Here is a 13,651-nt window from a genome sequence, read left to right on the forward strand (position 1 = left end):
CAGGGGATCCTTGCGGGGATGGGCGATTTCATACCCCCACCGTGGTGCTGGGTGCCTGAGCATGTGATGAAACTGTGGAATTAAACACAAAAGCGTGCAAGTGGGAAATCTGAACAGACGGGTGTATTGCGTCAGTGTCCTTAGCCTCGCTGTGATACTGACTCGAGTTTTGCAAGAGGTCACCTTTGGAAGAAGTGGGCCGAGGGGTATCTATGTATTATTTCTTACAACTTGTCTATGAATCTGGGATTGTCCCAAAATAAAAGGGTTAAATTGTAAAAAGTACACGCACCGCCCCCAGCCCTAGGCGCTCTGATAGAATGGTGGGGGGGAGCTGGGCACAGGCATGTCCTTGTCCCCCAGGTGAGTCCAGGGCTGAGGGCCGCTGTGACGCTGGTGCCAGGTGGACAGGGCTGGGGGCCCCGTGTCTTCCCAGGTCTGATGCTCTGTGATAATCAGCCGTTTTCTCCGCCGTTTTCCTCCCAGACAGCAAAGAGGGGTCTAGACTCAACATTGCTTGAGCCACGGATGATGCCCAAGTCACTGGCCTCTCCAGGGCGCTGCAGGTGGGGACGGCCGGGGGTCGGGCTCAGGCCAGGCCGGACTCCTGGGCCAGCCTGTAGAACAGGCCCTTCTGGGCCAGCAGCTGGGCCGGGCTGCCACTCTCTGCCACCTGCCCCTCGTCCATGACCAGGACCCTGCAGGAGAGAGGGAGACGGGGTGGTTGGTTCTCTGGCCACCGGGCCAGGCACGTGGCAGTTCAAAGAGCTCAGCGTCTCTGGGCTGAGGTTTGCTCCCTAGAAGTCCCGCTTGCTGTGCGGCTTCCTGACCCCAACAGCCAGGTCGGAACCTGTGCTGGGCACGTGTCCCCTTCAGGGCCCTTCCCCCAGCTCTGTGGCATGTGGCTGGGGGCCTTACCGGGTGCAGTCCATCACCGAGCGCAGGCGGTGGGCGACGAGCAGCACGGTGCACCGGGCAAACCAGCGCCCGAGGGACGCCTGCATCTGCTGCTCCGTGCCGGGGTCCACGGCAGCCGTAGCCTCGTCCAGGATGAGGATCTGGGTTTTCCGGAGAAGGGCCCGTGCCAGACACAGGAGCTGCTTCTGACCCACGCTGGGAACAGGAGGGACAATCAGGCCGGATGTTCGTTTGCCTGAACTTCACGACCTACAGGGTGTGCTCACACGTGGGTTTGTGACAGTGCAGAAGTGGGGTGCCGTGTGTGTACCCCACAGTGGGGTCTGCAGGGTGGGTAGGAGTCCCCATCCTGCCGTCTGTGAGCAGGCTGACGTTAGGCAAATCGTTCAAACCCTTTGTGCCTCAGTTTCCCCGCCTGTGACAGGGCTACTTTCTATTCATGGCTATTTCTATTCTATGGGCCTCACCATGTGCCAGACCCATGCTAAGTGCTTGTGTATAGATTGGCGCAGTCCTCAAAGGGACTGCAAAGGTAGATATTACTCTTCCTTTGAGAGGGGGAAACAGGTACAGAGCGGTTAGGTGGCTGGTCCAGGGTCACAAAGTTAATGGTGGATCCAGCATTTGAACCCATGTTCTCTGAGTCCAGAATCTGTGCTCTTAATGGGCACTTCCTGGCAAGTGTGGAGCTAAGTCATATAAGCGTGTGCTTGTCACAGGCAAGCCCTTGGCATGAAGCACTATCCCCTAATTACGGGGGGGACGTTGAGATTCAAGGTCATGCGGCCAGTGATGGGAACTGGCCCCCTGCGTGGCTGGGCCGTTTCCTGCCATGCTCTGCCTCCCGGCGTGGCAACCCCTTCAACCAAGCACGTCTCTTGTGACAATCAGAACCTACGATGGCTGTGGAGGTGTCAGGGTGGCCGGGCCCTGCCCCAGCCTCACCCCTGACAAGCTGGGTGTCCCCCGGGAAGTCTCGGGCACAGATTCCAACTCTGAAATTGGAATTCGAGAGTGTGGCTCTGAGCATTAAATAGTTAGTGTTTCCTAAGTCACTTAATCCTTGCACAGGTTGGTAGGTGCTTATATTCTCATTTCACAGATGAGGAAACTGAGGCACAGGAGATTAAGTGGGGAGCCTGGTGTGCACGCTCTCACCCCGCCAGTGACATTGGCGCTAGTGCCGGAAGCCGTCACCTTCCCCAGGCGCTCGGGGGCAGAGGGGTTCATGAGTCTAGAGCATCTCGGTTTATAAAAAGGCAGCACCTGTACACCTGTGAGGGAAGCAGCACTAGGTGGACACAACCCAGACAGCCACGGACAGATGGAGGGACCGACAGGCGTGATAGGATCTATTCAGGTAATGGATTACTCAGTCTTAAAAAGGAAGGAAATTGACTCGTGCTCCGTGGGTCAGGCTCGAGGACATCAAGCCGAGTGAAATGGAGGGGTCACAAAAAGACAAATACTGTATGATTCTACTTATGTGAGGTATCCAGAGTGGTCAGACTCAGAGACAGAAAAGAGCAGGGTGGCTGTCAGCGGGAAATGGGGAGTTATTGATGGGGACATAGTTTATTCTGTAGTACCACAATGTGAATGTACCTAACACTACTAAACTGTACACTTAAAATTTTAAAAAATTAGCCATCTCAACCATTTTTGTTTGTCAATTTCTATAACATAGAGATGGTTAATTTTGTGTGTATTTTTGCACATTTAAAAAAGGTATACACTGTATGTTACTTACAGCCCCAGTGTGAAACATGGTATTTTTGTAGCAAACTAAATACTGAAATACTGAGCGGGATAACTAAAGACTGTAAGTAGCGTCATGTCAGTCGAGGTTGGGTTTTGCCACCAAATAAATTTAGGAAGCTAATTTGGAAAAAAAAAAGTTGGTAGTTCATAGATTGTGCTGGAGTTTGGAACTGCAGATAAGTGACATGTGACTATTAGCAGAACGGGGGCGGCAGTGCCCTGGGGCAGAGCCTGGCCATCCGCCCCCACCCCCTGCCGGTGCTGCCCGTTGGGGGGGACTGTACCTGAGGTCCTCGCCCTGCTCCCCGCACTCGTACTGCAGCTGGCCGGGCAGGCTGGCCACCAGCGCTTGGAGCTGCACGGTCTCCAGGGCCGCCCAGATGGCTTCGTCCGTGTGCTCCTGGAGCAGGTCGAGGTTCAGCCGCAGAGAGCCGGGGAACAGGATGGGGTCCTGGCAGCCAGTGAGCGGCAGGTCAGAGCAGACCCCCAGCACGCCTCCCGCCTCCGCCCACCCCCTCCCCCAGCCTCACCTGGGGGATGATGGTGATCCTGGACCGCAGCGTGTGCAGCCCCACGTTGGCGATGGGGACCCCGTCGATCCAGACCCCGCCCTCAGCTGCCTCCTGGAGCCGCAGCAGCCCCCCGGCCAGGGAGGACTTCCCAGCCCCCGTCCTGCCAACGATGCCCACCTGCCAGGAGGAAGGGGGGCAGGGCTGGCTCCGACCAGGCCCGGCCAGAGGAAGGCAGGCCACAGCCCAGAGGGTTCATGGGCATCTATTTGGGGACGTTTCCCCTGTAGCAAGATCTGTCCATCCATCATCCTGTGAACGCCCACCCTTCCTTCCATCTGTCTACCTTTCCGTCCGTCCATCGTACCTTCTATTTGTGCATTCTTCTCTATCTTCCCATTGTCCTGTCATAGCTCCCATCTTTCTTTCTATTCCTCCACCCTTCCTTCTATTCCTCCCTCCTTCCCAATCCTTCTACCCCCCTTCATCCCTCCTCCTTCCATCTCCCTGTCCTTCCTTCCTTCCTTCCTTCCTTCCTTCCTCCCCTCCCATCCCCCCATCTTTTCCTTCATTTCTCTTTCATAATCCATTCATCCTCCATCCTGTCTACCCCTCATCCCTCTGCACGTCCTTTTACCCGTCCCCCATCCCTTTCTCTCTTGCAGCTGTTGCATCCTGGGTCTGACACGTGCTGGGGGTTCAACATTGTTTAATTCATAAGTGAATGAAACATGCAGGTCACCGCACCACATGCCATGCACACGTTTAGGCACCAGGAATACAGAAATCAAGGGGTCCTTGCTTCCATGTGGTCTGCTCTAGAAAACAGTGCAACTGAGTAAACCGAATTTTAATACAGTGTGAGAAACAAGCACCCTCTGATCACACTCTGGACCTGTAGCAATGAGGGAAGCAAGAGAGGTGCGGTTCCTGCTGCCTGGGTGGGACTTGATGGGGGTAATCTGAGAAGGCTGCATGGAAGAGGGGATACTTGAGTGGAGTCTTGAAGGATGCGCAGGAGTTCAGGGAGGGGGAAGACTCCAGGTGAACACCACCCGGCGTGTTAGCAAGAGCAGAAACTGGTTGAGCTTACGGCACCCTGTGCCCAGAGGCAGCTGCTCCACGCGTGCTGGCAGAGCGAGAGTGAGGTAGGGAGCTGGGCAGGGCCTTGAATGGCAAGCTCAGAAATTCAGACTTTCCCCTGCGAGAAGTTGGGAGCTAGTAGGCTTTGAGCAAGGGAATGACAGGCTGTGTCACTCATGCTGATAAAGACCACAGGAGAACAGATCGGAGGTGCTCAGGCAGGATCTGTTGGGAGCCTGGAGGGGGGACAGTGAGGGTGACAGGCAGGAAGTGTCTGCAGGGGGGGAGGGTAGAGAGGGCTTCAGTGCAGTGGTCTGACTGGGCATCTGTAAAATGGGATAATTTCGCACCTTCCTCATAGGATTGGCGGTGAGAGGTACAATGTAAATAATAAAAGCATTAGTAAATATTCTGTAGCACTTGCTATGAGCCAGGCAGTTTGTATGTATCAACTCCAACTTCACAACAGCTCCATGAGGCCAACATTATTATTTCCATTTTACAGATGGGCAAACTGGGACTGAGACATGAAGTGACTTGCCCAAGGCCACCCACGGCAAAGCCAGGAACCCTCCCCATGCAAACTAGATCATGTATGCGGAACATTTAGCATGTTCCCCAGCACGTGCTAGGTGTTCAGTAAATTTTACAGGAAGAAGGAAGTTGGGGAATGGACTCCTCATCTGGGGACACACCTCACCACATGGAAGCAGGCTTGGGGAGGATGAGGATCTGAGGATGGGGTGGATCGGAGGTGGCTGGTGCCCTGGGGCCCTAGGGTCTGTCGTCCGTGAAGAGGACATTGCGGGAGAACTCCTCACCTTCTCTCCCGCCTGGATCTTGAAGGACACGTCCCGTATGGCCAGCGGGAGCTCGGGTCGGTATCTCAGCCCAAAGTCCCGGAACTCGATCTGCCCGCCGCGAGGCCAGGGGGGCCGAGCTGCGCAGGTGGGCAGCCTCCAGGGGGCCTGGAGCAGGAGGGGACACTGGTCAGAGATACCTTCCTCCAAGAGTTCTCGCAAGATGGCCCACCTCTCTGAGCCTCAGTTTCCTCTTCTGCAAAACGGGCATATTTATTGCTATTTTATAGGGTTGTTACAGAATTAAACAAGACAGGAAGATAGCAGTGCTGAGAACAAATATCTGGTATAGTAAAAAATGGTGGTGTTAGCTACATTTAACCTTTTATCTGAGAGCTAGGAAGCAAAGCACCCAGGATTTGACCTGGCGCCAGACAGCATGCTCCTAACCACTGCTGCCACCTGGCTGTGACTCTGGCCCACGGCAATAGGGTGGGCTGAGTGTGGGGAGACGAGGGGGCAGACCCCACGGTCCACAACACATGCCAGCCTGGACCCACTGCCCTGGCTTGTACGTCACCTCCCGGGGCACAAGCCCTGCCGCCCCGTCTCCCCCATCACCTCCTTGGGCGTCCGCGCGTAGTCCTTCATCCGCTCCACGGACACGATGCTGCCCTCCAGGTCTGTCCAGCTGCGGACAGCCCACTGCAGCGTCTGGGTCACCTGGTGCAAGAAGACCCCCCGGGGCTGGGTTCAGCAAGGGCGCCCAAGGGCTCTCATCGGCCCAGCTGGCAGACCCAGGGGAGCAAGGATGCAGGAATGGGGCGGTCTGAGGACCAGGGCCTGGGGGATGGGATTGGGCTGCCACCCACAAGACCCTGACATTCCTTCAGTAGAGCCAGACACCAGCGTGTCTGAACCATCTTGCTACAGGTGGGGAGACAGGACCAGAGAGGGTGTGTGGCCCTCCCAAGGACACCCAGCAGGACCCAGGTCCGCTGACTGCATTTTGACAGCTTCCCTGGGGGGCCTGGGCCTCACCTGAGTTCCCATCACACTTGGAACTGCTCCGAGCTCCTCCCCGGGGCCTGTGAGAAGCGAGGGGTCCAGCCCTACCCTGCTCTCCCGCCACTTCTGCCTTCTTGCTGTCCCCCTGTCCCCAGAGCCTTTCCTCCTGCCGTTTCCTTACTTCCTCTAGGCCACAGCTCCTAGTCACCTCCTAGGCCTCCCCAGGAGTGCAGTGAAAACATGCCATACCCGCCCCCAGCTCCGTCCTCTCCCTCCTTCCTGCTTAAGCTCAGTTGCCTCCACCGTAAAAGGAGGGTAATAGCCTCCCTGGTGGGGTCATGGGCGGGGTTAAATGAGTTAATATTTATGAAGCCCTAAGAACATTGTCTCCTTCATAACAAATGCTACTTACATGTTTTTATCCAGGTTTTCATAGACGCCATGCCCTGCCATTACATACTGTTAACAATGCACTGAAATGCACTTCACAGTATATACTTGATCTCAACTAGTCTTTGTGACATCAGAAGGGACGGAATGACTGACCCATTTTTCAGATGGGCATGAGACTCCAAGAGGGAAGACTTCGGCCCCAAGTCCAACAAGGCCACCTCGGCTAAGCCCAGCTCCGGTAGAGCTGTATTTCTCTCCCTGAGTGGCAGTTTGGACTCGGGGACTTTGAAGGTCCCGCCGTCAGGGGCGTGTCTGTCTCTGGTTCCACCTGCACCCCCGAGGCAGGTTGGGGGTGTCGGGTACCTGGAGGGCGGCGGAGACAGAGAAGCCCACGAGGCCGGCGCTGAGGTGGGCCTTGCTCAGCACGGCGCACACGGCGGCCACGAACACCAGGCTGTTCCCCAGGAGTTCCATGTTGGCAGCGAGCCACCTGCACGGGGGGCAGGAAGCAGCAGGGTTAGTGGGCGCCATCATCCGCAGGGACCTGCTCCTCTGGGCACAAGGACTCACTGTTGTGCCTGCTCCATGCCCGGCAATGGCCTCTACACCCCAGGCCCCACCCGAGCTGGGAGGGGAAGGTGACACGGTCCTGTGTTGCCCGAGCCCGGCTCAGGACCTGGCGCACTGTCGGCGCTTAGCAGAGCTTTGCTGTGCTGCTGCTTTCTGTCCCTGGGACACGCCAAGCCCTGGTCCCCCTGCCGTTCTTCCGGCCTGAACCCTGACCTTGGCCTTCACGTGGCCACGTCTCAATGCACAAGTCGGCTCACACGTCCCCTCCTGGGAGAGCCCTCCCTGACCACACTGCCCTGTCCTTCACAATGGTTATTTCTCTGTAACTAACCCGTTTAATCAGCCACCGATTATTGGTCTCTACCGTAGATCACAAACTCCACAAGAACAGCAACCTTGTCTGTTTCATTCACAGCTTGAGCCCCAGTACCTAGTATGGGGCTCAGCACATAGTAGGTGCTCAATAAATATATAGTGAATGGATGAATAAATATGTACGCCTCTTATTGACTTCCTTCTCTACCATTCATTCATTCATCCTTTCATTCATTCAGCAGATACATACTGAGTACCTACTATGTCCCAGGCATGTTTGAGATTCCGGGGACACGGCTGTGAATCAAACAGATAAAAATCACTGTCCTCAGGGAGCTCTGAGCTCTCCTACATATAACAGCTAATCCTCCTAACACAAGGGGAGGGGCTACTGTTGTTCCCATTTGACAGATGGGGAAGCCGATGCTCAGCGGGTTGGGTACTTGCTTAATTCCCCACGTGTAACATACACCAGGATGGGAAGCCACGTCTACCCGGCTGACACCAGAAAGCGCACACCCTCTCCGACAGGTGGTGTTTCTCAGTGAGCCAACTAAGGGATGAATAAATGGACAAAGTCCCACCTCGTTTCCAACACTCCCTAGCTGGCTGACCTTGGAGAGTCTCGTCTCTTCTTTGAACCCATCTGTACGATGAAGTAATATCTGGCTGATTCCAGATGAGAATAAATGACATACACCATAGAAATCATTAAGCTTTGCACACAGTAGGTTCTTTTTAAATGTTCATAAGGTCCCTCTTCCCTAGGCCAGGGCCCCAGGAAGGGGCAGGGCAGGTCTCCCAGGAGGCACGTACAATTTGCGACGCTGCCCACAGTTACAGGCCTGAGAGCCCCAGATGGCTGGAACCTGGGCAGAAAGGAACTCACATTTATTGAGCACCTACTGTGTGCTTGATCCTCTCTACACTCTGGCACCAGACTGCCCGGACCCAATCCTGGCTCCACCATGCGTTAGCTGTGTGACATTTGGCAAGTTCCCAAACCTTTCTGCGCCTAAGATTTATCATCTATAAGACAGTCTCTGCCTTGTGGGGTTAACAGGATTAAATAAATTAATCCAGTTAGATCACTCAGCACAATGCCAGGCACGTGGTAGGCATATTACAAGTCTCACCTATGAGCCTACGTATTTAATCCTCATAGCCACTCCAGAAGGGTGACCAGTCTGACAAATGAGGCTCAGAGAGGTGATGTAACTTGCTGGAGACTGGCCAGCAAGTACGTGGCAGAGCTCGGATTTGAACCTGTGTCTATCTGTGCTCCAAGCTTGTCAGGCTAAGGATGCTTATATAGCTGCTTTGTCACCAAGGCAATGGAGGCTTCTTCCCGTACCTCCTGCTCGCTTGCCGCTGGGGACGTCTCAGGCTAGGTTCCACCTGCCCACAGTGAAAGCCAAGAGACTGCCTGGGGGATCGAGTCTCAGCTATGTCCCTGACTGGCTGTGTGACTGGGCAGGCCACTCGACCTATGTAGCCACACAGTATGTCCTCAGCTCTCACCCCCTGGGGATGCAGAGGGATTGTAAGGTCCTGTCTGCCCCCGGCCTCGTCCTACCTGTCGGCCACCAGTCGTGGGAAACTGACCCTCTGGCTCTCATCCACACGGGTGTCGCTCTGATCCACGAAGCGTCCCTGGGCTCGGAACGCCCTGACCACCGCGCTGCCCTGGAACGTCTCGGCCACGTGGGAGCACACGGACGAGTAGCTGGCTGACTCCAGGCGTTTCAGCTGGCACGAGCTGGCCACATACAGGCTCTGAGGCAAGAGGGGGAGGACAGGGGAGCGGAGAAGCTACAGACACAGAGAGGTGGTTTCCAGAAGAACAGGGAGCCCCATGTAGAGGGTTCCAGACTAGGCTCTGTTACCAGCTTGTTGTGTGACTTTGGGCCAGTCACTTGCCCTCTCTGGGCTTGCATTTCCTTGCAGAATCAGAGTGCCATGGTTCTTTCGAAAATCACCTTCCAAAACCTCCAATGCCCCACCCCAGAACTACTGAATCAGGATTTCTGGGGATGTCACCTTGGCTTTGGTGTTTTAAAAAGCCTTCCAGGTGAGCCTAATGTAGAGCCAGGGTCGAGAAATCACAAGTTTAGTTTAAATGTCTCATTTCCCAAGACTGAGGCCAACATCTTCATTTAGGGTTGGTCACTGTGGGAACAAAACTATAAAGGGCAACAGTGGCAGTTGGCCAAGTCAGAGTCACTCATTAAACCCAGGGGGTTACAGGCCAGGTGCCAGGCAATGCACAAAGATGCATTGTTATTTGGTTTCAGGTTGCAAATAGTGTGTATAAGTTCAGGGATGGGCACAGGACCCACAAGGGGCCAACCAGGACCTTCCCTGGGATTGATACATGAATACTGAGCTGGAGAAAAGTTTTGTGTTGCTAACACGGGGTGACGTGAGTACACGGCTGTGGGTGGCCATCAGATCTAGCCCTGGGAAAGAGAGCGGATCCAAAGTTAGGCCAAGCGGAGCTAAGCCAGTGGTTCTCAAACGTTAGTGTGTATCAGAATTACTCGGTTAGTGAAAACCCACGTTTCTAGGTTCCACTCCCACAGTGTCCGAGTCAGTAGGGCTGGTCCTAAGAATCTACGTTTCTAACCAGGTGACATTGCTGCTAGTCCTGGGACCACACTTTGAGAAGTGCAGAGTGAAAATGTGGAGAGAGTAAGGGTGTCCTGGTGACAGCTGGACCCACTGTCCCCAGGAATGCAAGCCGTTAAGTTTCCAGATAATTGGAGCAGCAGCTGCAGCAGGATACAACATTAGATGTTAAGAACTTTGACGTCTAGTGTAGACATTAGAAACACACTGTGGTGTCTCCGCCCCTGGGGGTTATTCTGGGGCAGCCCCAGATGCCCAGCCCGACAGAGCTGCATGCACCGAGCCCTGTCCAGAGACAGGGCGCTGGCTGAGGTGACCTCAGCTGATCCCGGGAGCCTCCCTGACGTCCCCATACCTGGAAGACAGCATAGAGGAGCAACAGCGGCACGATGGCCACGATGGCCAGTGGGGTGGCCACCGCTACCACCAGGACGACCTCCAGGAGTCCGAAGGCGTAAGTCAGCAGGGACCGGAGTTTGTCTGGGATGTCCACATCCACCATGTCTGTCTCCTTGGAGAAGCGGTTCAGCAGGTTCCCGACGGGCGTGCGCTCAAAGAAGCTGACGGGAGAGCGCATCACGTCCCACAGCAGCCTCCGGAAGAGCAGCCTGGATGCCTGGACCCCACCGAGGAGCACCGTGGCCATGGCGGCAAACAGCCCGACGGCTGCGGAGGGGGAGGAGGTCAGAGCTCGAGGCATGCGGCCCTGCGGGCGCCTCCCTGCGGGGCCTCGGGCAGGTGTCCCCTACTATGCCATGGTGGCACCTTATGGCTTGACCACCTGGTTCTCTCTCCGTGGACCCACCCTGTAGTGGATTGAACAGGGTCCCCCCAAAATGCACGTCCACCTAGAATCCCAGAATGTGACCTTATTTGGAAATAGGGTCTTTGCAGATGTAATTAGTTAGAAATCTCGAGATGCAATCACCCTGGATTTAGGATGGATCCAAAATCCAATGACTGGTACTTCTAAGAAGAGACGCTGAGAGAGACAGAGCAGAAGACGTGAGGGTGGAGGCAGAGGTTAAACTGATACATCTGCACCCCAAGGAATGCCAGAGATTGTCGGCAACGGCCAGAAGCTAGGAGACAGATAAGGGGTGGTTTCTTCGGTGCTTCCATGAGGAACCAACTTTGCTGACACTTTGATTTCTGGCTTCAGAACTCTGGGACAATAAATTTCTGTCATGCTAGGCTGCCAGGCCTGTGGCAGCTTGTTATGCAGTGGCCCTAGGAAATGAACATACTCTACATCCTTCCCCCCAGGGGCCAGACTGTGTGCTTGGGATGGGGCTCCCTGCACCCCTTGGCTCTGGAGTGGGGCAAATTTCAACCCTGGTCAACCCAGACCACTGTGATTGGTTCTGGGATGAGCACGTGACCCAAGTCAGGCCAATGAGAGTGAGACCTGAGATTCGCTAGAACTTTTGGGAACGAGGTACTTGCTTTTTTGAGGGAGCTGTGGAATATCACCTTGCCACCTGGACAGGAAGCTGTGGCGAGGAGCCTACCTGGACAGGAAGCTGTCAATTTCTCACAGCCTTGTTTGGACCCCTGGATCCAGCCATACCTGAAGCCAGGGAGCTATGCATACCAGTCCCTTGAGCCAATACATGCTCTTATTACATAAAACCATTTCGAATTGGAGCTGAATTTTCTGTTCTTTGTATTAAAAAGAGTCATAACTGATTGCTCAGTCTGGGCTCCAGTCTCTCTGTGTCTTTAGGGGACAGTAAGGCTTGCCCTTGGCTGCCAAATGAGGGGTGGGTGTGGAAGGATGATCAAAGGGGACTGTGCCACCCAAATGGAGATGCGAGTTAGTCCCAGGGCTCAGATGACTCCGACAACTCACTGTCTAATTCCTCTTGACTACACAACCTTTTGGCTTGAGTTCTCCACTGCTGGTCTCTGGCAAACAGGTCTACAGGTACTTGGGATTAGAAAGGTCCTCAAGTTCAGGCCTGATGCCCCCTTTACAGAGGACGACACGGGGCAGAGTGTACAAGGGAGGCTGGCTGCATTTTTTCTTAGAACTGCATGTGAATTATCTCAATCAACATTTCCATGTTTTTAAAAAGGGAAGACGGGGTAGTGGCGGCGGTGCACTTGTTGGGGAGGGTCTGGCTCTTTCTGGAGGTTTGGAGAGCACCGAAGTCACCAGCAGGTAGACCTTGGAGCCACCCTCTGCTGGGGGGAGGTGCTGGGAGAGATTCTGGAGCTTCCAGAAAGGGAAACATAGGCGCTGTCCCCCAGTCCCGTCTTAAGGACTCGGGTGTGTGCTTTCGTCCAGGATGTCTTGCACAGATGTTCAGGGAGAACAGAGTGAGCAAGGGAGCTGGGGGGGAGAGGAGGATGAGGAGGGCAGGTGAGGCAAACCTTGGAGACAGCCGAGGAGCCCGAAGACCCCGCCACGCAGGGCTGCCTGCGTCTGCCGCCCGTCCACGGTGGGGTCGTCCGCCCACAGGCTCAGCCAGTAGCCCCGGCAGAAGGAGGCCACTTGCTGGCAGAGGAAGAGGAAGAGTATGTAGAGGCAGATGGGGGTGCCCATGGCCCGCAGGTAGGTCAGGTGCATGGCGGCCTTCACCTGTAGCACACGTCGGGGGAGAGGGTGGCAGAGAGAGGCCCCAGAGGGAGGGGTGAGTTGGGGCCAGGCCAGGCGAGGCTCCCAGAAAACACGCTGTGGGGCAGATCTCACAGGCCTCCTCTCAACACCTGTCCCAGGACCACCATCTCCCCTGCAGGCCCCGCCTGGCTGCAGGACCCCCTTCTGCTACAGGACCCCCGGTTGGCCAGTGACAGGCTGTGGGGCTTTCCGGTTTGGGAGTGTTTTCTTGAGCATCTACTGCGGGTCAGGCATGTGTCTCTATGCTCACAGTAAGTTCCAATCCACAGATAAGGAAACTGAGGCACAGAGAGGTTCAGCCACTTGCTTAAGGTCCTGCTCCTGCAAGTCTGAACTTCTCCACCCAACTGCAGCCAGAGCAAACTTTTGGAAACATCAGTCTAATCGTATCTTGCTGTCGCTGGCATGTCTGTGGCTTTGTCTTGCTCTTAGAAGAAATTCCAAATTCCTTGTCTCACCCCCACTGCCGGCCTGGGACCCGCTTCCCCTCTCCGGCTTAGCGCCTGCTCTTCCCTCTACCTGGAACCCTCTTTCTCCTGCACTTTGCATGGCCGGGTCCTTCGCATTCGTCCTGGCGGCTCAAATGTCACTGTTTAGAGCGTCCTAGCTAAGCAGACCGGGATCGTCGGTTGGTCTCCATTTCACCCATCTTCTTTGCATTTTCTTTATAGTCTTTACTGTTATTGGATGTTACAGTATTAGCCTAATTGTTTGCTGTCTGTCTACCCTCGCATGCAACCTCCACCAGACTTGGCCTGGCACAGCGGGTGCTGTGTGGATGAGTGGGTGAGTGGGGGGTGGATAAATAAGTGGGTAGGAAGGAGGGGCGGGGGTGGATGGATGGACCAATGGATGAACAGGTAGACAGACAGACTTATAGGTGAGTGGATGGTTGGGTGTATGGTTACGCGGGTTGGATAAACGAGTGGGCAGATGGAAGGGCATATCAGGGTGCATGAAGGGATGGATGGGTGGATGGACAATGCCACATAGAAGAGGAGAAACAGGACAAGCTTCCAATTTGGACCGATCTAGATTTGAGT

General features: G+C 55.1%; 1 protein-coding gene across 2 annotated transcripts in view; it reads right to left on the bottom strand.

Annotated features, from left to right (window-relative positions):
• Positions 1–101: 101 nt before the first annotated feature.
• Positions 102–13,651, bottom strand: part of ABCC6 (ATP binding cassette subfamily C member 6) — a 45,536-nt gene continuing 31,986 nt past the window's right edge. The window contains exons 22-31 of one of the 2 annotated variants that reach the window (XM_045542674.1): positions 12,362–12,569; positions 10,341–10,651; positions 8,934–9,133; positions 6,836–6,962; positions 5,693–5,794; positions 5,093–5,239; positions 3,210–3,368; positions 2,964–3,130; positions 919–1,113; positions 102–698 (exon numbers count right to left, since the gene is read on the bottom strand). In XM_045542674.1, coding sequence (XP_045398630.1) covers positions 590–698; positions 919–1,113; positions 2,964–3,130; positions 3,210–3,368; positions 5,093–5,239; positions 5,693–5,794; positions 6,836–6,962; positions 8,934–9,133; positions 10,341–10,651; positions 12,362–12,569 — 1,725 coding nt within the window. In that variant the 3' untranslated portion in view covers positions 102–589. Of the gene's footprint in view, positions 699–918; positions 1,114–2,963; positions 3,131–3,209; positions 3,369–5,092; positions 5,240–5,692; positions 5,795–6,835; positions 6,963–8,933; positions 9,134–10,340; positions 10,652–12,361; positions 12,570–13,651 lie in introns of those variants that run through there. The other variant, XM_045542675.1, reaches the window with a different exon arrangement.

This window comes from Lemur catta, chromosome 2 (assembly GCF_020740605.2).
Source record: "Lemur catta isolate mLemCat1 chromosome 2, mLemCat1.pri, whole genome shotgun sequence".
In the NCBI taxonomy this organism is placed as follows: domain Eukaryota; kingdom Metazoa; phylum Chordata; class Mammalia; order Primates; family Lemuridae; genus Lemur; species Lemur catta.